The sequence below is a fragment of the Cinclus cinclus genome, chromosome 6, assembly GCF_963662255.1.
Source record: "Cinclus cinclus chromosome 6, bCinCin1.1, whole genome shotgun sequence".
NCBI classification, from domain to species: domain Eukaryota; kingdom Metazoa; phylum Chordata; class Aves; order Passeriformes; family Cinclidae; genus Cinclus; species Cinclus cinclus.
This window is the reverse complement of record NC_085051.1, coordinates 35,698,774-35,724,639: the sequence shown is the minus strand read 5'-3', so window position 1 is coordinate 35,724,639 and position 25,866 is coordinate 35,698,774. Positions and strand designations below refer to the sequence as shown.

Genomic DNA, 25,866 nt, shown 5'->3' with positions numbered 1-25,866 from the left:
CTTAGATAATTAAGAAACATTATAACTTTGTGATAACATGGTCTAGATTACGTATATTATTCTTGCTATATTTTTAAGGAATAGCTCAACTGCATTTCTTATACAGATGTTCTGAGAAACAATCTGAGGAAAGGGCATTGTGCTTAGTGCAAAACTAACATTCAACATTGAAAAACAGTGCAAAAAAGCACTACTGCAAAATTTATAGTAAGCCAGTAATTTTCACATTTTGCTAATAAATCCACAAGAAATGTTTTCTCTTTTTGAGTGTTAGGCCTTGTTTTGAAGTCATATTATTGCTTCACCAGTAGGTATTTCCAGAGAGGAGGCTTCTAAAGGCAGAGACCTCCACCTATAAAAAAGAATTTATGTTCTCTGTGTTCTTGTATACATTCTCCAGAATTATCATTACTGGATTCTTTAAACTACTAAACTGCCCCTACCTAATGGAATTGTTGAAAACTGTATTTAAAATATGTGCTTATACAAGTTAAGAGCTGTTTTGTGAGTTATGACTTGGGTTCTTCCCAAACATAACAGTCAAAGCAGTTACAATAAAAAGTGCAGAGGAAATAATTAAAGATTTCAGCTTTACAGTTTCTAACTGACTATGTTGGCAAGCAATCTTCTCTTAACTTTAAGAGAAAAGATAAATTACTGTACCAGAAACTTGTACTTGAAGATTCCTTCAGTACATCCTTTGACCATAATGCAAAGACTGCACAAATCAAATCACTTTGGTAAAATAAAAGGGTAAGAACTAGAAGTAGTTCTCTTACACTAAGGCTCTTTGTCTGTGGTCCTGAAAGGCAGTTCTGCTCCTTTGAATTTTATTAAACAAAGATATTCTGGCTTTCAAGAAGAACATAACTCCTAAAGACAGATTTGACCTTTTCTTAGAGCTATTGTCCTGCTTACAGTATCAGAAACTTACATATCAGAACTTGAAAATGCCATACTTTTCAGACAGTTCTGTCATATACTATAGCTAATACTGCAGTTAAAATGCAATAATAGTGAAACTGACCTCCACCAAAAACACAGCAGGTTTTAAGTTTTTATTTCTTGAAATGCTGATATACACCGTATTAATTACAGAGTTTTTTAAAAAGTTATCATATTAATGAAATGGGTTTAAGTTTTAATATAAGGAGAAAACTAAAGAAGATACTGAATTTGCAACAATTCTCTGTTGTCATGTTCCCATCCAGGTAATGGTGTTTCAGTCTTATTTCTGGCCAAGCTGGGAAAGCTAAACATGAAGAGAAAAAGTCATTAGATTGCTAATCTTATTCTGTCAGTCAAACTAATATCCAGTTCATACAGCAAATATTTCTGTCTTATATGCTTTGTTTGTCTCTGAGAACCAAATGTCTCCAGGTGATAGAATATTTAATGCATAACCTCAGAGGAGAAGACCTGAGCTGCAACTTTTCAGACTTGAATGTATCTCATGAAGTAAAGGTACAGTGTACACACTGTACAAGTGTGTACAAGTCAAGACAAAAATGTTAATTAAGGTGAATGAGGAGTTAAAAAGCTAGCAAGTACCATTTATCTCCTTGAAGTGCAACAAGAATTAATTTATTTCTTTAAAATGTAGTTTTGAATAACAACTTACTCCCATCTTAGTAGCACATAAAAGTACTACTGAAGGGCTGCTATTTGCTGACCATCACAAATGATTTTTATTTTGTATTTGTATTAGAATAAGGCATAGAAAAGTAATGACGTTTTTAACAGCACTAAAAGACAGAGTTTAGTATAGGTATGGACATCAAGCTCCCACTAGACCAGTACTTTTATATTTGTATGTCTGTAGATATTCATAAACGAGGAAAAAGGTTTAAACATCTTGTAACTTGAAAAAGTTGCAAGAAAACCCAGGAAAGAGATGCTGTTTGTGAAAGTTCCAAGAACTGACCCGATTTTTTTCAGTAGGATTAATGTAAAGACAATTATTATGAACTTGTTTAGCTGCATTATCTGGTGTGAACTCACACTGATAACAGGCTGTCACCAGTTTATTAGAAGAATGACTTCAAAAGCCCACTTTAAGCAAGTAAAAACATACAACAATCTTTCACAGTTTATTCTGGGTTTTTTTTGGTAAAAATCCATGGAGACAGAGAGTTATATAAATCAACTTACGTATACAGAAGTGACAAATATAATAGAGGTTATCGAAGTTATCTACCTGTTTCATAAATTGTGTAGCATTAAAAAGTTCACTGCAGCCATACAGGACATGTTTGCCTTGTTTACCCTAAAAAAGAAAAGTCCCTAAGAAATCAATTGTTTCAGAGTAGTAGCAGATTAACAAGCAGTACTTTCTGAAGCCTCTACAAAGGGAAATTAAAGGCCATACTAAATACTTGTGCACACACCAGTATCCTAGCCTCCTCTTGGAGGCTTCCTATGGCTTGCAATTCTGATGACACATTTTCAGCATGTTGAGTTGAACTTGGACAACACATTTATTTTAAGGCACAATCCACCTTAATGACAGTATAAATATTTGCTTTTTGACATTGTGAGATAGTCCATTCTAGCACAGAACTACAAACAATTAGATTTGAAGGTTTATCTTAATTCTTCTACAAAAAAATCCCAGAATGTCAAAGCTGAATGAACATTGCTTCCTGTTTTAGAAAGTTTCAAAATACTTTCTCTGTGCTTTCAGAAGCAAACTGGCAAAACGGATAGTGCTTAGAAAAATAAAGCTGTGAATAAAAATCTCTGTGGTATCTGCTTGCAAGAACAGAGCTGTTGATTTTTCTCTTTTTTATTCTGGAGAAAGACTGATTGAATTTGAGAATAATTAATAAGCTACATCTGTGGAAACAACAGATGCTGGAAGTCTACCACATGGAAAAGCAAATTTTGTTGGATAAGGCTGTGTCACCTGGGAGAGCCACGCAGGTTTCCAGGTGGTGGGACGGAGAGTAAAGGTTTTCATTAACCAACCTTGTTTTTCAAGAGCAAAGGGCTAAGTGGAATAAAGGTGAGGGAGTCTTCCCCCTTGGGAGGTCATCTCCCACTGCTCAAGTACACAGTCTGATTGGAGAAACATACAGCACCCTTCAGCTGTGACAACTGTTATGAAAAACCTCTGTTCCCAGGTTCCAGAAGAAGAAAGCGTGGGTTCAACTTCTCCATAATATCTAACATTACCATTTCCATACTTTTCAGTTCCTTCTGTTTGAAAAATGACCTCCTGTTTGCTCTCTTATTCCTCTGAAACTTCAGCTTCCTGCCACTTTGTATGAAGTGCTGAGTGTTTAAGTTGTCATCACACAAGTGCCCTGTATATACACATACACAGCAAACCTCAGCTCTGTCAGCATGCAGCCATGAAGCTACAATCAGGGAAGTGAACTAACCACTAGGGAATTCAGAAGATTTTTTTTAGTAGGAAGCAACTCATTCTCTTGGACATCTTCTGGATCAATAAAGTAGCTAAAGTGGCTTTGGGCTAAAGTGGCTAAGGAGCAAATTAAACGTTTGACAACACCCTCTGCCACAGGCAGATGTCACACTGAATTAGTTATCAAGGACAGTGATGAGTACTAAGGTAAATCTAAATGATTTCTTCAATTTACATTCCTCTTCCTATCCTCTCCTCTATCCAGACCAGCTCTGTTCCAAAATGGCTGCCTGCTGGAGGGAGAAGCTCAGCACACAGTCTGACTTTGCATTCTTCAAAACTTACCCGGACATAAAACTCTCATGTGCTTTGTAGAATAACTGTTTTTCATTGACTAATGCTCTGTATTTATTCTTTTGTGTGAAAAGCCTCAATCCAGTCTACCAGAAGACAGGAAAACTGTACCATGAACAAGGTTAAGTTCAGGAAGAAAGAATGGTGTGCTGCTGCTAAATAATTTATTTCCTTCTTCAGGATTTTACTAAAGTTAGTTTGGCATTCTTTTTTAATTCCTGGAAAGTGCTTGAATACCACTCCTGCCTCCCAGGAACTGTAATGATTTAGTTATTTTTATCCATCCACTGGTTTCTGATATGCATGTGTTCTGCTCATCTGGCCAGTTAGAACCAGAGAAATTAAATTTGTTACACCAGAATTACATAGTTGGTTATGTATTTTCTTACTTGTGCATGTGACACCTTGTATGATTTCTACACAGAATTAAATGATGCAGTTTAACAAGAATGAGCTCCTATTAACTCAGTAGTGAAAACTTCTAACTGTGGGTTAAGTAATAAATGCTTAGATAGTGGTGCCAGTCTGATATTAGCTTTAACAGATAGCATAGTATTTGCATGTTGGTGTCTGAAATAACCTACTTTATACTCAAGTAAGATTGTTATACAATAAAATGCTGTTATCTGCAGGTCTGAGTTTGAACTGACTCCATATTGCAAAGTTGCATACAAAAAAACACTGGGGTATCTCTTTTGCAAGATTTATGAAAACTAGAGAATTTGGAGCAGTTCCTTACTTTTAAGGTTATGATATGCTACTGCTGTTTTATTTAATACCAGCACATGAAAATGACTAACAGGACTCTAAAACAGGTCAATTCAGTTTGTTACATCTGCGGACAGTTTTCAACCACGTTGGTGTGTATGAACACAAAATAAAAGAGAGTGCACTTTATTTACTCAACTCCAAAGATTAACACAAGCAAAATACCAGAAACAGTAAGTCTTTGTTGGTCTGAATTAGTAATCCACAATTTCTACTGATTTCTTACATTCCTTTTTTTCCCCAGACTCTGTATAGAGTAAGGATGTTAAGGCTAACTTCATAGACTTTTTCTCCTAAATACTAAGTATTACAGAAAACATGCTCTATCCGGTTTCTATCAGTAAGTTAAGGACTACAACCAACAGAAGTATACATACCTTTATGTAGTCAATAAGATTTTGATATTCAATATAGTTGCCTCCTCCAACTACAAACACAATGGCCTAAAAGGAAACAGGCATATTATTAGAGTAAGCATTCAAGTTCTTAAAATTTCAGTAGTGACATACCAGATAATTAGCCCTACAAACAATCACACTGCAGTCTTATAAAACTGGATACAGAACCACCGCTTCTTGTCGGAAAGAAGATATTTGAAGTTTTGGTAGGATGCAGAATAGCAAGCTAAAAGCTTTTAACATGTCACTCTCTTCTATTAAGACATACTCAATACATATACAGTTTCAACATGCTCCTTTTTTTTTTTCCCAGAGATGTCTCCAGTGACCACAGGAAGAGTTAAACTATCTCCATGGATGTTTAAGAATTCATTTGGGCCATAAATAAAACACTTCTATAATAAAGAAATACACTTTTTCATAATTTTCCCTTTCCCACCTACTACTGGTAATAATTTTTAATATTACAGGTAAAGGCCATCAGTATTTTCTGGGCTGTGTTTAGAAGAGAACAATCCATGATTAGAAAAAGGAGACTTAATAGTTGTATTACTGTTGTTAACATTCATTATCCAAAATTGTTTGACCACACTACATGAATTTTATATAGACTTTATCTTACTACGGACATTTTTGGTACAACCATCTGTAGCCATACATATGTCTAGGATACCACATGATATTTCTTTTGTTTCTAAGGATAATTAGGACATTTCATGAAAAATCTGAAACATTCATATATTGCAAAGGAAAATACTTTGCTTATGAGGCTTGGAAGTAAGATCAGATAAGACGTTTTCTATTTGTAAGTATTTATGTAGAAAAATACTGAAAGTTACAGGCATTTGTATGAAATGATAACATTCATTATTAATACAGGCATTTACATCAATGCTGTTGTTTAAGGCTGGACAAAGATTAAATCTAGAGAGCATTCTGAAAACCTGGTCTAAAAATGGGGGGTTTAAATTGCTCACTCAATTATGATATTAGTAAGTCCCTGTAATTACTGTCAGAAAATTTTCTACATTTTTTTCACCATTATTAGTTAATACTTACACAGTCCTTTGAAGATGAAAAGCTTCAGAATAAGAGCTAATTATAATTAATACTAGATAGAATTAGTCAAAGTGCTTTTTTTGCAAGTAAGAACTCTCACTTTCTTAATTATAATCATCAAAAATGACGGTACTTCAGGATTTATTTATTTTTAACATATGAACATTGAAAAATAATTTCTACGTGACTTACCTCCTGGAATGGATTTTTATTTCTTGGAACTGAGCTATAAAAAATAGAACACAGATTGCATTACACATTAAGAGAAACACAAAATAAGCATAATGTGCCCATCATATTTATGGACTACTATATATAATATTAGACAAAAATACAAAATAGAACAGTAACTGTCTTTCCATTTGTTATGGAAATTAATTCATTCTACAGGACTGAATACATGAGTAAATAAGAATTTTACTTCATAATTTCTAATGTTGGTGTTCAAATAATAAGCTTTATGACAATTCTTCCCAAGTTTAAAAGCTCTATATATGCTGTTACCTAGGAGAAAATACAAAGAGTAAAAAATGTTATCAGCGTAAGCACAATTCAAGGCACTTAGAAATCCTGCCTCCTGCAATCTTAGCTAGGTGAGCCAGTCACCTTGCAGTGCCTGCATATACACTTACTGATGTTTCCAAATCTCAAAAACGACTATAGCCAGAAGATATGTAGGATTAGAAACATTAAGGGAGGAAGAGGGAGATTACAAGTTTGGGTGGTACAGACTCTTCTCCATTTGAATACATGGGCAGGTAGCAGAGAGAGGGGAAGAAACCTCTTTTCCTGCACCTTTTTGCACCTTCAGGGGAAGGGGAAAGTGAAGAAAAAGCTGTGAATGGTCAGTCTGCTCTCCTGCCCTTTGCTCTCAAGCTACCACTGCCCTCCTGCCCCATACCAGCCTGTAGCCCCAGGCAGTCTAATACATCTTATGTTCTAACACAGCTTAAAAACACTTCATTTTCCTCTTCAAACCATCTTTACTTCAAAATGTTTTCTCTGAGTGACCAAAAGAACTGACTCAACACAGATTCCAGTTTATCAGAAGCATAGGTTTTAAAATGGAATAGCTATCTCCAATGTGTTGCTTTGTCTGTCAGGAATACTACAGACTTCCCATAAGTAGAACTGTTTCCCCAATTCTCTCATCTTTCGAGTATGGTATGACAAATCCACATACATTTTGTATCATCCTTTCAGAGGACAAAGGCTGTTTATACTTGAGGTAGGCTTTACACACGATAGAAAGATACTGTTTTGCTAAGACTGAATTACAGCACTGCAGTTATTACTCTATTTAAAATATAGTAAGTAGAAATGCCAGTATTTCTTAAAATGGGAGTAGATTAGAAAATAAAATCAGTCACTTTTAAATTAAATTAAATCTACTAATTATACTATTTTACATCACTATTTTGTCAATACAGCTAACATATGTTGCTATTGTCTACAAAAATATTTGGAGGGAGAATTAGACAAACCACTATATAAGTTTTGCTATCATGCCCAAATATGATATAAGGAATATAACTTGAGTTTATCTACAAATCCCAAAGAAGAAATAAAAAGCTATTCCCTATGATGACTATTATAACTACACAGAATGCCACATTTATGAACTGCTGTAAATGAGTATTACTACATTGTTTAAAGCAATGTAAGAACTATACAAGAGTGGGCAAAAAATTGGGAAAACCCTTTGGTTTGATTAAAATAAATCTTTGCACTTTTGCACAAGATTCACCAGAAATGCTGTAAAAAGCACCACCAAACTGGTGACAGCTGAAATCAAAGTGAAACATAAAGTACTAGTTTTCTTCTCTTTTGATAATTTAAAAATTTGCTTATCTATGAAATGGTATAATTTGTAATACTTTTCAATAAAGCATACATAATATCTGAAATTTATGTCCTTGTACTTTTCATATTTCAAGAACAAAGTAGAGACATAATTTTCATGCAAATAACTTAAACCAAGCCTGGATCAACTTTATCCACACTGATTCTGTAAAAAAATGGTGCAACAAAATGAGATTATTGTTTTCCCACAGGTTTGATGACAGTTATTTTTAGAAGGAATATCAAAATTAAGTATCTTCTTTGTTGCTAGGATATTAGATTAGGTGTGATTATCAGACAATTATTAATAAAAGATACAAAGTAAAAATATAGATGTATGAACTTCTGATGTAATTCCTCTTCTTCTCTTTTACTGGCAAAATAAACTATTATCCAAGCCTCCCTTCATATGCAGATTAACATAAAATGTGCACCTACCTAAACAAAAGTGTATACAAACATATTTTAATAATTTTTTTCAAACTTATTAACAAATTACTAAAGAAGGGTTGTATTCAAATCAAAATTTTAACTGCTTAAGTGACAAAGAAGTTTTGGTGCACTATCCAATGACTATTTAACTTAACAGTGAAAACTCACAAAGTTTCTAAGAAATCAAGTAGTACAACTATGAAGAACTCTAACATTTATTATTGCTAAATACTACTGCACATTATTGTGACTAAACTAATGCACATGTTAGCACTTATTTTTTTAGATTTTTTTGCAGTGTTATAAAAAATTATCTGATTGATCCAAGTTCCCAGTTGTGAATTCCTTCAAGACCAACTGTCTTGACTTAGAATTACTGATTAAAATAATTACTTGCAGTCAGCGAGTAAAATAAAATACATTTCTTAAGTTAGTTTTTCCACAGAGTAAAAGGAAAGAAGCAAAACTCACCTGTCACTGCCTCGTAGCATCTTGGGGTCAAAATACCTGTAGTCATCTGTCTCCTATTAAAAAGTATGTTTTTATCTCAAAAGATTTGAATTTTGGCTAATCAATTTTTGCTTGCATATATTATATTAAACATTATTCAAACCAGTATGACTTCCCAGCACATCATTCTACATTAATTGTGTTGTCTACTAGTACTTGAAAAGTTTGTATATAATTGAACCAGTACAGAATAAACAACAGTGAGAAGCTATGAAGGGTGCTGTTGAGCTTTTTATTTCTGGTTCACCTAAAAACTATCGCACATTTTCCAAAAAATACATTGGTTGCATAATAAATCCCAACAGAAAGATGGTGAGCAGAAAGAAAAATTAAGTTGCTACCAGCTTTAGAGGAACACTGATGGTTAGTTGTAAACATTAAAATTCTCCAGGTTAAGGAAATCTGCTACTGATTTAACATTATAAAACACAACACTTCTGTGGCAGTGAGTGCTAAGGACAAGACAGATTAAAATCTGCTACTGTTATGTAACTTACCCTTCTCATTTCATGATTTATGACTACTATTAAACCAAAATTAAGCTCTTGAAGAAAAAATGAGTTGCACAAGAATTTGAAAAGTTTGAATGTCTTAACTACAGAAAAAAATTTCTTCACACAGAACACTGAGGCTCTTCCAATATTTTTACTGGCAACAAGCAGGATTTTTGCCAATTATTATGGATGAAAAACAAAACTTCTTAGTAACTCCTTCTGACAACTTTTTGGCTTTCTCCTGTTTCTATACTACAATTTCATCCAGGTATTGTGAAGGTTAGTTTGTTGATAAAACTGCATGCAGAACTACAGTTAATTTTATCTACATGCTTACATGCAAAGACCTCTGAATGCTGATGATTCAGTAGAGCAGAAATAGTACTTCTTGAGTAGTAGACAAATTATCTGGGGAATTTATTAGAGCTCACATAGCATAACTACCTCTAATAGTAGAAGTATTTAATATATGTGTGGTGGTTACACACACACAAAATAAATCTATTTGGTATTACAAACTTTAATATAATTACATAAAATAACTCTCCTATCCTTCAATTTGGCTTTTAAAAAGAAAATAATTTAGATCTAATTTCCCACTGAATCTGTGTAAAATGCTTTTATATGCTCCACTGGGAATTTCAACTACTGGAGTCTGCCAGCATTCATGATTTTGCAGCTTCGTACCTAAAGGTGGTACAGTGACTCTGGAGAAATGAGATGGGAATGGGCAGATATAGATAGACTAAAATACTCAAACACTGAGAGGTATTTGAGAAACCTTTACCTGGGATAAAGGGAAGCACTTTCTCTGCTTATTAGAGTAAATTACAGAGTAATGACAGAACTAAAAATCAGAGTTAATAAACATATTACAAACATTTACTCCTGGATGTATTACTGCCGTGTTTTTCCACTGTGGGCTTGTGTAGGGAGACACACAGAAAGTGGTAAAGCAATAGAAATCTGATAACCTAGGGATTTTCCATTGCTGCAGTTTAAATATGCTATTCCTGCTGAAATCAGTGCTGAGGATGCAGGGAAAAGAAAACCTAGAAGATTTTATTTTCTTTAAGAAATAGCTACTCTGCCAATAAAAGCAACTGTATAGTGCTTTCCTTACACACAACTGAATCTGTGACTTCCCTAAGCAATTCCAGAAGAAAAGAAATACTTCTGAATGTATAAGCTTAGGCTTCAATATTTCAAATTAAAATGGAAAAAGACCCATAGAAATGTCACTGACTTTCGGTCTGTATTTTTCTGCATAATCTAACAGGACTAATTTGGATTAAGGAAACCTTCTACTTTCAGAATTTTTCTCTGTAATGCATAAAAGGTATATCCTAACTCTGAAAGGTACCATATACACTGAAAGGGACAGTATTAACCAAAATACAGTGTCATTAATATGTATCACAAATAAGATCTATCTACTTCTTAAGTCAATACAAATGTACACACTGTATTGACAGAGGCTAAACCATTTTGTAAAGGTTGACTTCTCAAATATTTTCCTCACTCAGTAATCAAACCATTTTCTAGAAGATTCTTAGAAGAATCTCCATAACTCCATAGTAAATGATGGTGAATTTCATAGCTATGGATTAAAATTTGTGTATACTTTGGTTTGTTTATGAAGATTAAAGGTTTTAATCAACGTCTATTTAATGACACCAAAACAGAGCAACTATGTTTTAGTTTTATTAACAGAATATTCCTTTATTAAAATATAACCTTAAAAGTAATTGTCTAAAATCATGCTTTTAACAAAAAATATTATTATTTAAAATACCCACAAGGAACTGATTACTTTTAAAGTCATCAAGGAACATTTCTGAATATGTTTTTCAATAAAAGGTATAACTATAGTTAAACAATCTAGAAAAAATTAAAAAGTTATAGGATAGTATTATGGCCCCTAAGATCTAGTCTAGCTGTTCCTGCTTCTGAAAAACTTGGAAAGCATGGGTGGCATGGGTGTAGTCCTTGCCAGGGAGACAAAAGAAACAGCAGAGACAAGCAACACACAAAGTGATTTACAGACAACCCCCCAGAGTTTTGCACAGGATATCATTCTAAATAAGTTTAAGATTTCAACTGACAATAATATATGTGAATGTTTATGGTACAAGTTGTGTGTACATTTCATATATTTCCTTTATTGTTGCAGTTAATATCTAGAAAATACATAATTTACATTCATTGTAATAATTGTTTGACTTCTCAATAATCTGCTCTAATTTTGCAATACAACTTTCATCTGTACGTACACTTCCTACACTGATTACTGTGGTTAATAAGATTTCTTGAACTATACAGGAGACTTTTTTCTGTGTTGCAAAAAAATAAAATCTTGAACATTTTTTCCTCTCCCTTTATGTTTTCCCTGCAGTGCAATAGTTTTCTATTCTGGGGAACAGAAAAGGATCCCACACATCAGAAGATGAACTGAAGCCACAATGGTGTATTTCCACACATTGACCTTTTCCAGATACAATTTCACTTCTGTTGATAGTACAGTAAGTCTAAACACATTCCACAATGACTCTCTGGCTTGCTTCCTTTAGCTGAAACTTACTCCCAAATTTGCTGTCAGTTTTCCTGCAGATTAGGAAATCAGTCTTTAAGGATTGCCTGGTCTCCTACAACTTGAAAAGCTCAGGGACTCCCTGTTTTGTGCCCTATCATTCTCTGCCATGACAGTGGAATAGGAAGCTGCTGCCTGACAGATTTGCCCAAATGCTGCTTTTTTAAGTGAGAAGATCAATGTTTTCTCCAAATTATCAAAGTGCTGGTAGCTGTTTTCTACTAAGTAAAATGTGTAAAAATCAAGTCAGAAAAAAACCCCATATGACTTGTAAAATTTTCTAAATAAACTCCTAAACTTGTAGCCTGAGGAAGCTAATGTTTATTAAAAAAAAAAAAAAAGTTTAATTCTTCGCGTAAGTTATCTGTAGCTTTAATTTCAGCTGTCTATGGTAAGTGTTCTGGGTGACCTCTGCTGGTTGACTAAATAAAAGTTAGCCCTGTACATCTTTTCCAAGTTTTAAAACGGGAACAACAATCCACTAACACTGGAAACAGTGTCAATTTCTTTGTTAAGAGAAAAAAAATTATCTGCTAAGAATCATGACATATATCATCTATGAAGGACAGTTTAACAAAACAAAGGATTACTTGCATGTTGATAATTTTCATATTTTATAATTATTTTTCTCTCTGTACATACAGTTAATACACAAAGGTGAAAGTGGACTAAGAAGAATGCTTTAGAACTACTAACCAGTGTGAGATATTACAATTGTATCTCTCTGACTGACACTGATGGCATTAAAATAGGAAGATTGATACGATCTGGTAAACATATTAAAGCTTTCTAAATTACTTCTAAGAGGTGATTTTTTTCAGGACAAGTACATGTACAGGTTGGTTGTATATAAGGAACAAAATATATCAAAAGAATGACTTCATGCATAAGCCCTCAGGCTTACTTCTAGTTGTAATTTCTAGTAAATGCCTTGACTGTGGAGCTAACACAAGCATTTCAAAAATTTGTAACATAAAAATTTAAAATAGTCTGAGTAAATTTTCACAGAAACAAGGCAAGAAGAGGAATTTTCTGATAAAAACACCTCTGCTTGCAAACAGAATGACTGAACCAGTATTAGAATATTTTTCTCTACAAAGCAAAGTTTAAAATGTGGCAAATGTAATTTTCCCTACACAACTCTCTGTAAATATTTCACTTCTGCAACTGTGCTCTTTAAAAAAAAAATACTAATGCAAAGAAAATTTCAGTCCACAGCTTAATGTAGAAATTTAGGAGCAACAGAAGCTTATAGCACAACTGTAATAGAAGCTCAGAATAGGAAAAACTAAAAATTTTTAGTTCCAATGAGACACAACAAATTGTCATTGTTTAGACTATTTTAATGAAAGAGATCTTATTAAATAGCTATGAAAATGGTGCTATTTTTGAAATACAGCATGATTGGATTCAACTGCACTACAAAAAAAATTAGCCATAGTATATTACGTATCACAGCCTTAAGATCTCATTTGCTACACCTCTCTCTGTATGAAAGCAATTGTACTCACAGGGTTTGACTTCATCTCCATAAGGTTGTCCAAAATACGTGTGACTGGCAGATTCTGTAAAACATATTAATTGGTGGAATGCTGAAAAGCTTACTAAGAACTATTTCCAGGCACATTCTTACTCATGAAGGCATTTGAAATGGTATTTTAAATGGCTTCCCTCTTATGCTTTGTAAAGGTTATGCTTATTTATTATCACCTAAATAATTTTTCTGTAAAAAACTGCAAACATCTGAGATGTATATAGCCAGGGGATAAAGATAAGACACAGAGCGCAAAAAAACTGTGAAGATAGGAACAGAGCTGTACTTAGGTATTACCAACCTATGCAGATGTGATCAAATACAAATTCTTATTAAAAACTACACAGCAGTTAAGGAAAAAATTTTAAAGCTGATGCTGATAATTAATTGTGTGGTTCTAAAAAAGAACTAATGTTCTCCAAAGAAATTGGTAAAAAAAGCAACCCTGGCAGCAAATGTTTGGATGACCTGCAAAGGAATAAACTGAGGTGAAATACAAGATCAGTGTTCCTTATTTTCCATAAGGAATGTCAGCTGGGAGAAAAGATCTGAATATTAAAGACTTAAACTACTTCTGTTATAATAAACTAAGGGTGAGTTTACATAGCAACAGGATTGGAAATGAGTCTTGTTGACAGAATGTATCAAAAGAGGGCATTCCAAAGGATGATCTACATATTACACTGGCAAACCCATGTGAATCCTTGAATTACTGAAGGAAAAAAAAAAGTTAGCTTCAGTAGAAATACCACAGACCTACACTAGGTTTACACATATGAGGAAGAAAGGCTTCTTATCTGGCTACCCTAAAATACCTAGAGAAGAAATTAAAAGCCAGAAAAAGCATATCCTGAAAACATTGGCAAACTGGCTTTTTGCTTACTCAGAATGCTAAACAATGCAAGCCATTTTGTACATAGTAATATTAACTCTTCAAAGCCACACATGTAAAGAACTGATAAAATGTTTAATACAAGAAGCGTAGGAAACCTCTTGGAGAACAGAATTATTTTCTATTATTACAAGTAACAGTTTATCTGAAGAGTTCTCTATAAAATATAACACATAGGTAAGCTGCATATTTAAATTTTCCTCAATCATATTTCATGATATACCACTGAGTTGTAACTCTGCAATGCAGCCTATCATTCTAGTCATAGTGAAATTCCTGCAGAATTAACTTCATTAACTACCCCACAAAACTGAGACCCCAATTTTAAACTTCTGTGATAGCTGATACCTTTCATGTATAAATTATGTGTATAAAAAGCTGAGTAAACAAACAGTACAATGATAAGATTAAGTAGGTCAAAAGGACAAACCTTTAGTTAATATTTCATTGTATTTAGTTCCGATATATTGTATTTCTAATTTAAATTCTGACTCAACTAAATTATATTATGATGAATAATCTTTGTTTTTTCAGAAATCTTGATGTGAAAATACTACAGAATTAAGATTTTAAACTGTAAATAAGTATTTATTTATTTATTGCCATCTGACAAAGGTACATTTTGGAAAAAATAATGTATCCTCTATAAAGAAGCAGATTTCTGGGAACCACAATTCAACATTCCAGTGACAAGTTATACAACCAGTTAATTTTTTGTTGTCATTGCTGTTTGTTTACTTTGGGGCCATGTACACTTACATGCAAGTTATGCTTAGAAATATTTTATAAAGTTAAGTGAATATTTGAAGGTGGTCATGTAATTATAAACATATTGGTATTTTCATGCACATTACAAGATTATGGTTGCTGTACATTACACTTATATGGGAAAACAAGAAGTGTTTTAATTGTAACTAAACAGAGAACTAACACTTTCAGCCTTTTAATCACTCTGGAATAGATTAACTTAATGCAAGTAGCTCTAAGTAAAGATACAGATAGGGCTTTTTCTTGTTTGTTTTTGAAGGTCTGCTCTACTTTGAGTATTTCAACAGCTGTTCTTTTTATAATGCTGAAATCAGTCTTAATTGCTACAAAGAGGTTTTCAAAGAAAATGTGAATTCTTTGTTACTTACCTGATATCTGGAAGTTACAAAGTGATAGATCTATCCATAAACAGACATTTATGCTTACTTTATCAGTGTACAATGAATTTTCTTAATATGACAAAGGTACTGAAACTTGTTTTTGGAAATGTTCACAATACTCATGATAGACTTTTAAATTGTTTTTTTAGACTTACTTGTTGCTTCAGTACCAAATTCTTCACTCCTTCCATTACAAACTGTGATCCTGTATTCATAACACGTGAAAACAAACTGAAAAAACAAAAGTGATGTGTAAAATCTTTTTGTTTTAAATTTGTATTCTTAAGCTTTATACTGACATCCAATTCCCCATAAAGTCAATAAGACCTAAGTACAAAGTAATTTGGTTTGTCATAAAACATATTCTTCATATCACACGGCAAGTGTGTGGGAATACACTTGTAATCTACCAGACAGATCCTCACCTATCAATGGGGTTCTAGTCTTTAATGCACTGAACAGTGTATTTTACAACTTCAGTAATGTAAGGATTTGAGTGCTCCTTTTAAGTGGGTATCTTAACCACCAGGGTTAACAGAGTGTCTCCTACAAACCAAAGAGCAATTTCTCCAAGTGAAACAGCACTGGATTTCTTTCTAACAATAATGTGCCATAGATTCCTTACAACAGTGACAGGGCATTCCTGAAAGTAAAGTTGGTAATGAGGACTGAAATCCTCTGAAGAATGGAAAGACCTAAGTCCTATATCCTGTATGGGGTACATATAATGTTAGCACAGTAATTTTTTTCTCATGTCTTGGAATAAATAACTACACCTTTCAATAAGCAGAGAGACACCCAGTCCAGGATACTCTAATGAAACAGCAGGGCTGTTTTTATCTTCTCCCATTGACTATTTAATTTACTCAAAGTGATGGCTGTCATAGATCCAGTTCCTGGTGCTGATTCTTCTCCTGTGAGGGTGCATTTAATGTGCAGGTGCAGAGAGCACTGTATTAAGATAGTTTGTGAATTTAGTCACAGATCCTTTTATTTTCCTCTCTGTGTGTATTAAGCACTCTAAGGGGCGATGAGTGCTTGTAACTGTATGTACCTTAAAAACTTTACAAATAAGGAGATGTTTTGTTCTGGGCCCTGTATAACACTAACCACACTTTCAGCACTAGTAAAATAAGATAAAAGAACCCAAAGGCTTACAAAAAAATAATCAAAAGCATACCCCAAAGGTTTAGGTGTGGCGTTTCCATAGCTGGTTGGAGCTGAAGCCATCTTAGTGAAAGCTCTGTGAAAGTAGGGATAGAAATCAAATATTTATCTCAGGCACATACTTCTGTAGAATGTTCCACTCTACACATATAGAAGCGAAAAAACTTCTGCATTTTGAACTCTTTCAGGAAGTAACTATTTATCATATGCATCCCTCTTGCCTACAAATACAATATTAATTAGATTTTATATTTAAAAGACAAATATTTCATTCAGATACCATATAAAACTACAATAACTGATATGCAACATGACTCCTTTGTATGAACTAAAACAATTTTGCAGTCTGAACTAGCACAACTTTTCATTTAATTCAATAAGTTGTTTCTGTCCTGGATCATTAAGGGCACTACTACATGTCACGCTCTATAGTGTTATGACACTACTGGATCTTAGTTTTAAAATAATATTTGCATGTATTACCGTAACAATGACAGTAAAAACTTATACCAATTGAATGTTTAAGGATAATTTACAATTTAAGAGAAGTAAGACATAATTCCTGAATACAATGCTGGGTTCTGTATTAGCCAGTTAGCCTCACATAGGAGAAAAAAGAAATTACTTACTTCCATTGTTTTATGTAGCTCAAAGGAGCGAGGTTACACCCTGCATCCATCAATGCTTTTTTATACTGCTCCAAGTCAATCTGAAACCAGGAAGTGGAGAATTGTAAAAGGTTGAAGCTACTCTTAACTCCATGTACAAAGACAAGACATCCTTATCTAAATACTAATTAAGTGGTGCAAAGTTATAGCACTGACCCAAGTTAAAAAGGAATTATGAGTCTTAATTCCATTTCCAACCAAGTACAGAAATTTGCTATGAGCAGATCCTATTAAACTGAGCAGTGCTTGTGGAATTAAATCCTGTGCACTTTTGAACAGTCTTTATACTAGCATCAACAGAATGCTGGTTGCTACAGAATGTCAAAACAGTAAATAATAAACAAAGAGGAGCTAACATACATTAATATGAATGCTTCCTATTTGCCTAACCAAACTTTTTTTTTCATCAGATGTTTCTATGGTGTAAGAACTTTTTAAATTCAAAAGCAAGATGAAGAAATTGTTGCCTGAATGATTCAGATATTGGCAGATGCATTTTTCCTTCATTCACCTGCTAGTCAACTGACTCAATCATTCTTGAATATATGAAGATGGAGTGAAATGAGTAATACTTTCATTTTGCTTTATCTTCTCCTTTGGGCAGTGGAGGAGAGTAATAAAAAGCATGGTAAGATATGTCTTGCAGTAATTCTGACCTTAATATGTCACAATATAATATTCCTTCTTACTAGTCATTCATATCCTTTGGAATGGTGGCTAAAGCTTTGTGAGTAGATTTCCTAGCAATAACACAAAATTTATTTAAAGTTCTAGAATTTCCTGGGCATTTCATACTTCCCTTTGCAAAGAAACAGAAATATCTACTTAGTGCTGAAATGAAACAGAAAGATCCTTTGTGGTAGAACCTGGTGTTGGAAGCTGCAAAGAACATAGGTACCTCGGAAGGTGCCTGAGCTGAGCTTATGTAATAGATGAGAAATAATCGCATTTTGTCTTCAGGAGTTCCTGCTGCAGAAAGAAAATTAAAAAAAAAGAATTAAAAACTACAGTTGTAACTATGCTGCTACATTAACTGTTCTTCAGCAGCCACACATATGTACATGCAGATCTTTAGTTATGGCAATAAATAACTAAATAAATAACCATGGTCTTCTTCAATGTATAAAATGGTAGAAAGACATACAGCAATTTTATTAAGAGTTGGGCTAGATGTGCTCATTTTTTCTCAAAGTTTTACACTTTCCCCTTTTATTTGCAGTAAATACTATTACTAATATAACCTACTAAATAAATTATGTAGAGAAATTATGACTTATTTTGTGTGGAGACTGCAAATGTTATGTGGAAGTAGGTCCATGAAAAAGCAGACTAATGAAGAATCATAGAAGTAAAAGCCACAGCATATTATTTTTCAGCTCTACAATTTGTTTACAAAGCTCTATGGTTCACTGTACTGAAATACTTGAGGACTGCAAAAGCACTTATATGAACCTCCGGTCAGGAGAAGAACCCCTGAACTTCCAACTTGCCTTCAAAAAGGATTTCACCTCTTAAATCCTCTTTTGTTGGAGAAAACCACTTCCCATTCTTGGGAAGCATTATTCATATGCAGTCAAAATTCATCTCCCCAGATCAAAAGGCTGATGTAGCCACTACTTAGACTATAAACCACTACATAAGATTTCGAACACTATCCTTTTTATTTTTCTAGAAGAGAATCACTGTTAGTAAAGACAATAGTTTCAAATGAAGTTTTCAGAAGAACAACTTCTCAAAACAAGCATTGCAACTTAAAATTCATTATCAAAGCCTGATACTTTTTGGACAATATTTTATAAGACTGCACTTTCTTGTACTTGTGGGTAAGAAAAAGAGGTTTTCTCCCCATTTTTCTATTTCTGTTTTGTTTGTTTTGGGTTGTTTTCCCCTATTATGGAATGTGGATAATGTCAGCAGGAGACCATCTGATCTTATCTGCAATTTTTATTTATAAGTGAGCATATATTTTGTCTGGCAGAAGTTAAGAGTAAGTGCTGTCATAATGAACATTTATGACTTGGTACAATCTTCTCTGCAAAGTAGTTTTTACTAACCTTTACCAAATACCAGTAAGTCAGAAGAACAAAAACTAAAGAAACTTTGTATTAGCTAAACCAAAAGCCAGCTTTCAAGGTAGAGATCCACCTGGAATTCACTTAGGTAAAAAAAAAAAAAAAAGCTGTGATAAACAGCTGTAAGATTCAGGTCAATTGCCTGCCAAATATTCACTACTTTTTCCTAGACTACAATCTGTGACAGCACAGAGAAGCAAAACGCTCAACATTCTGAAGAAAATGTAACTTGGCAAACCTAAAACAGACCAATTTTATATTCAAATGAAAAACCAGTAGGCAGCCCTTAGCTTCCCATTTTATCACTACTCCAGGATACAGCAATACCCACTAAACTGGGAGGCAGCTAATAGTCCTGAGTGGTAGATTAGAACAACACAGTAACAAATGGGAGGCTGAAGACTGAAGCTGTTAAGTGGTCATATCTAAATGCTTCCATGAAGAGCTCTGCAGATCCCATCATCCGTAAGAAAAATGCCCCCACACATTATGCCAATAAATAGTTCACCAGTGGAAGCACAGTAAGACTTGATGTATTATGCCTTAAAAATGTTTTCTGCAGGTATTTCTGAGTGAATCACACAATAAGAGGCTGGACACTTTTACAAGACAGCATACCTAGAAATAACCACTGTGATTTAACTTAAATATTTTTCTTACATAAACTTAAACCTAGAAAATGTATATAACATGCTAACACAGTACTGTGAAAATCTGAATACTTAGCTTATGAAGAAAAACTTTAGCTTGTGAATCTAATCTTTTGCTTGTGTAAAACCCAGGAACCTTGCTAATAGCAATGTTGGTATGACACATCAGGCTTGGAAAACAATTTGCTTTACACTGCAATCTAAAATGGCATAGAAAATGTGCATTCCAGTAAAAAGTAATTGATCCAGTAGGACATACAAGAAAGCATAAAAATTTGTTTTCATATCTAAGTTTATGCAAACATAAAAGCTAAAATCAAAGCAGTACACGAAATATTAATTCTGAACATGGAAAAGGACTAATTTGTATCAATGCATAATAAAAGTACAGATTATAGATATTCTTAGGAACTTCATATTAAAAAAGAATGTATGTACTGAATTACAGATTGATGCCTGACATTAGATTTTCTGAAAATTTATTGTTTTCTAGACTTGGCCCATTATGAGATCCTTAAAAATTTAGCTCAGAATTCTACCAACTGTGCACTATTCCTCTTACTGCTTTTTGATATATATCATGGACACTATTAAAAGATTTTTGTAAAAAGTCAGCAGGATGTATGTACTCTTTCTATAAATATGAATCATTACACAAACTCCAAGCAGGCATTACGCCCAGTATGTAGCTGTAATGTATGTGTATACACATAATCATGCAGTAACAAAACATTTTCTTGAAGAGCAAACTGGAAAAACAGCAGGAACCCCAGGTCTCTAAATGCCTGAGGTTTGCCAACATAATTGCCAGTATGCAGACAAGTCAGAGATCATAATTTAAGCTTTATAATTCTGCTCTGCACGTTATTTTCTTACAGCCAACTGGTATCAGATCATACCGAAATCCATCAGAGGGTTATGACACACATCAGGCTGTGAGACAGATTGAAAGAAGAACTGATGCTGGAATAGTACAAAAAGCTGAGAAGTCATTTGGGTCTCAGTCTTTCAGAGAAAGACCCGCACTGACTCCTGCTAATAGAGAATTTGAGCACCCCTGGTGTGCAATGCTCTGATATCTATGACCCACATCTGACACAGAAGCTGGGATGCATTGCTCGTGCTCTTACATGATGAAAACAGACATGCCACAGCTGAATCAACACGTAAAACTTCAGGTGAGTCCCAGTGACCTGGCCAATTTACATCTTGTAACCCTCCTCTCCACTTTCATCTGTTTCCCATTTATCTCTTTCCTCACATAAGCAGGAGCTACCTACAATACAGCCCCATGACCTAATCAAATTCTGTGAAGTTTTCATTGTGTTTGTGAAGTATGTATATGTTATAAAACATGCAGTAGGATTCTAAAGAATTAGTATTGCTCAGACCACAGAATGCCATGCTACACTACTAAATACTGGAAAAGCACAAAAAATAAAATATATTGACCTTCATAAATAAGGGGTTAGGAAAGTTTTTTAATGGAGCTGCGGAAGTTGCTAATATTTTGGATATTGCTCAACTGAAGTATTAAACTCTCTAGACTGATACTAAAGATCAATCAAAAGCTGTTTTCTTTACAAATCTTGCACAGGTCGCTCTCTACCAACCCTGAAGTCCAAGCAGGTATCGATTTATTGTGTAGCTTAACAAATTTTATACCAAGTTCAGATTTAAAGTACTCACCATCTGGGTCAGAAATCATGTCCAGAAGAGATTTATCCAGAGTGGATTTGCTCATTATTTTTTCCTCATATTCAAAATACACATCCAGCTTTCGACTCTGTTTAAGAGTAAGTGTTAGGGTTAACATCTTTAAACTGTGAAAGAATATTTATTTCCTCTTTTAAAAGATATGTAGTTTCAGTTATAAAGATGGCTTAAAAAAATCTTCTTTTTAAACAAATAATCAGTAAAAGTAACTAATGTTTGCATTATAATATGCCTTTTTATTAACTCTCAGAAAGTTGATGTGTATTTAATTTTCATACTAAAAGTGAAAAAGCAAGTTAAGCAAGGGCTGTCTGATGTAAATAGTGAACTTGAAGAGAAGCTTTGTTTTCATCTATGGCTTTGCCACAGCTGAAAACTACGTGCCATCATACACATTGCTACATTGGGAAAGGAAAAAATAATGGTCAAATGAATATTATGTCCAATTTATTCTGAACCTTCAGGCTCTCAGACCACAAGACAATTATTCAATGCAGGTAAATGTGAGAAATTCCTTTATACATTAAGGTGTAATCCCAAAGAAATGTTGGCAACTGCCAACTTGGGCTGGTACTGAAATACTACCTCAGATCAAAAGCTTGCAATAATTCACTCACAACAAAGCTGGAGAAGTTTATAATTAGATTATCTTGATAACACTGGAAAAGAAGTCTCTCATTATACAAGGACACATCTAGATGTTGTGAAAATCCTTTTTAGGGAGAATGGCACAGGGACAATATAAAATTACTGAGGCAAAAGCTTTATGGAAGACATCACATGGCCATGCAAATAATGACTGCACTGCAGCACATCTGCACAAACAGACAAGCTTTGCATTTATTGATCATGATCTTACAAACTAAAAATAGAAAAAGGCAATCCAAAACGTATTTTAAAATATTCCTTTACAATGCAGATCATTATGTGTGTTTGAACATTAAAATGTAGCATTGCAATAAATGTTACAGCTACTCAGCTTGCAAAACCTTAGTATCTGGTAACTAACTAAATCCTGATGTTTGAACAGATTCAGCTGTGTATTGGAGACTGGCAGAGTGGGTCTCCATCTCATTGCTTTGGAAGTGTGTCAGCTCCACATCATCCCCGCTGTGAGACTGAAATGATATTGCCAGAGTGAGCAAGAGTCACCTTGCTTTTCTTGGGTTAAATGATTTGAGAAATTTGGCCTGATAATGCCAAAGCATTTAAAACTGCTATGGCATCTTTTATCCAGTGCAGTAGTTGCTGTAATGACAGTACATAAATACTTTAGAAGTCTGACTTTCACAAATTTCTGAATTCTACTAAAATGATTTAAAAAAAGTTATTTTACCACCTCTCAAAAAAAAAGTACTTCTCTAGTGTAAGGCTATCAGAATATTTCACCTTCTGAGTATTGTAAGTTCCTCAAAAAAAAAAAGGTAGAGAGGAGAAAACAAAGTAAAAAAGATATGAATTACAATAATAGTTTTATATTGAAAGCATATGATTGGCTTATGATGCAGGTAGCTATACAATACTTCCATTTCTCAGTCACCACTTACTGAACTCCTTAAGAAGAACAATTACTTGCAAAGCAACAACTTAATTTAAAGCTTTCTTTGGATGCTTGTAATTACAGCTTGTGAAGTAAATTACCATGAAGAGCACTCAGAAATTACCCCCTGCTACTTTTAGGGGTAGAAGAATGTCTTCTGATGATTGCTGTAGTGACTAATACTACATAGAAGGTGCATGAAATGAGAAAACCCAAAACCAGAGCTTCTTTCAAGCTATATTTACTGTGAGCTTATGTTAAAAGAGTAGTATAAAGTCTGAATAGAACTGCACTACCAGCCTTTTTCCAAGATCTTACATCAGAAGTAATCTGGTATCTGGTAAACCATGTGAGACCTCAATTCTACAGTGTCTTGGAGATTTTCTGTGTTATAGTTTCCTTAAATCTCTCCACAGACATAAAGCCAATTGCAAAGAAACCAGTACAATTTTTTAAGTCTTTCCATTACATTCACTTGCTTTTTCTGTTTAATCTACATTTGTATCTTGTTATGTAAGACTAAATTCAATGTTTTTAAGTTTAAAATATTTTTCCCAGACAAAAGGCATCCAATAAAAAAGGGATTGTCTTGAAATGTGGAAACTCATTCTTACAAAGTAAAATATAATACTGTTGAATTTGGCAAAGCCCATATTATCTTAGCTGGTGATCTGTTTATGAGAAATTTATTCAGATGGCATGTAAAAATGTGCAACATAAAAAGATTCACTGATTCTCTGTATTTGTTTACAGATCGACTTCTAAATAAAATTTCATAATTCAAACATAAATTACTTTTAATTTTATGGACAGATTGGGAATTGTTAACTTACTTGGAGCACAGGCTAGGTAAAATTCTTCTCAGCCATGTGTAACTTCATGATTGTTTGACTATGGCTGCCAAAAAAACAGATTACCAGCAGCAAAGAAAATTCACTGGTTGCATGTAAGTGTTACACTTTGAGCCTAACCAGAAACATTAATGATACATGTACACTCACTCTCTTCAAAAATTTTGCACAATTACTTTTCAAGTGTGAACTCAGAACTCTGGGCAAAAAAGCCCAAACTGAAAATCCCAAAACTTCAGGTTCACATTTTTTTTCTATCCACTGTATATTTTTTTTCTATCTACAATAGGAACATCAGAGCTAAGCAGCAATGTAAAACTTTCGAGACTCTTCCTGATGTGACAAACTAAAGAGATGGATCAATATGGTATGTCTATTCAGCTGCTTCTTCACTAGATAACTAATGGAAGTTCCTAGGAAAGATATCAATTAGGGCAATATTTTTCTTATATTGGTTAGCCAGGAATTAGATGTACACCTAATCAAATTTCATATGGGTTACTGAATAGCCTTAAACACTACTAATTACCTTTTTGATAGACATCCCAGATATGCCACATCAATGAGACAGTTACTTCTCGAAGAGCCAACTTGTCTAAGAGGTGCTGATAAGAAGCAGATGTCCCATTTAATTTAAATAAGTGCAATTTTGCTCACTCAATGGCAAACTCACAGACCTGCCAAGATGAAAAGCTGGGGAATAGGAGCTAAACAATCCTGTAGATTCAATAAAAAACACAGCAAAGAATAGGTCCTTATGGGTGCCAAACTGGCAAGCAATGTGAAAAAAATCAATAATAGTAAAAAAAAAAATAAAGATGCATTTACATTTACAGGTATTCCTCTTCTGCCTCCTGCTCTAGTCTTTTATGACATCTTGTTCCACACCAATCTCATTCAAGAGACCTTTCTGGCTGCCCTTTCAGGAACAGGATTTTATATTGTAGTTAAAGTGCCACACTTCGGCTTGCTTTTTTTTAAAAAAAAAATGTATTTGTGAAAGCTTTCAACTTATCATCTTTAGAAATAGGCCGTTTGTAAACCAAAACTTAATATTAGGGAAAAATACTGAAGTGCATGGGAAAGTCTACTTGAGCACTGTACTCCAAAATGAACACAAAATTCCTTCTTTTTAAAGCAAGTAAGTGGAAGCAGGACCCATTAAAATCTCTTAGAGGTCCTTTTTGTAAAGATTTGCTGGAAGCTCTTCCATCTTCTTTACACTACTAAAGTTCTTAATTTTAGAGACAGAGAATATGCAGAAGAATGAAGACATTTTCTAAGAAACTATCTGAGGTCTTTTTCAAAGATGCTGACAGAAATAACTGCCTTCAGAATGAGGGAGGCTGGTCAGGTAATTGTAGTGTGCTGATTGCAAGAGGAAGAGAACCTCTGGAAGAAGGCTGAAGTGGAAGTCACAGCCAATTCCTTTTCACTGAACTGCATAGAATGACAACAGGAAGGTCACTGTAACTGAACTCAGAAAAAGCTCTTTTTACTTGAAGGTTACTGAATTATCAGTTCTGAACTACAGAAAAACAGCCTGGCCTACTGTGACATACATATTTCACAAACACATACCATTTCACATATTGTGAGACAAAAATGTAACCTTATTTAAAACAGAATACTTAAAATAGTAGTATTTAAAAATATGAATTTGAAAATTTGAAAGGCTATTGTCAATCCCAATTAAGGGGGATCCCAATTAAGGGATTAGTCAATGTGTCAGACCTTGAGATTGAGAAAAGTAGAGATACGTAATAAAATCATGTAGGAATTTTAAAAAGCCCTAAACCAAACAAATACAAGTA

At 33.8% G+C, this 25,866-nt stretch overlaps 1 protein-coding gene across 2 annotated transcripts in view; it reads right to left on the bottom strand.

The window, feature by feature from the left end:
* Positions 1-1,128: 1,128 nt before the first annotated feature.
* Positions 1,129-25,866, bottom strand: part of SCFD1 (sec1 family domain containing 1) — a 49,127-nt gene continuing 24,389 nt past the window's right edge. For both annotated transcript variants that reach the window (XM_062494198.1, XM_062494200.1), the window contains 11 exons: positions 21,635-21,731; positions 18,122-18,192; positions 17,185-17,264; positions 16,569-16,631; positions 15,544-15,619; positions 13,326-13,379; positions 8,692-8,744; positions 6,139-6,172; positions 4,867-4,932; positions 2,198-2,266; positions 1,129-1,252 (listed from right to left, as the gene is read on the bottom strand). In XM_062494198.1, coding sequence (XP_062350182.1) covers positions 1,229-1,252; positions 2,198-2,266; positions 4,867-4,932; positions 6,139-6,172; positions 8,692-8,744; positions 13,326-13,379; positions 15,544-15,619; positions 16,569-16,631; positions 17,185-17,264; positions 18,122-18,192; positions 21,635-21,731 — 687 coding nt within the window. In that variant the 3' untranslated portion in view covers positions 1,129-1,228. The remainder of the gene's footprint in view (positions 1,253-2,197; positions 2,267-4,866; positions 4,933-6,138; positions 6,173-8,691; positions 8,745-13,325; positions 13,380-15,543; positions 15,620-16,568; positions 16,632-17,184; positions 17,265-18,121; positions 18,193-21,634; positions 21,732-25,866) is intronic.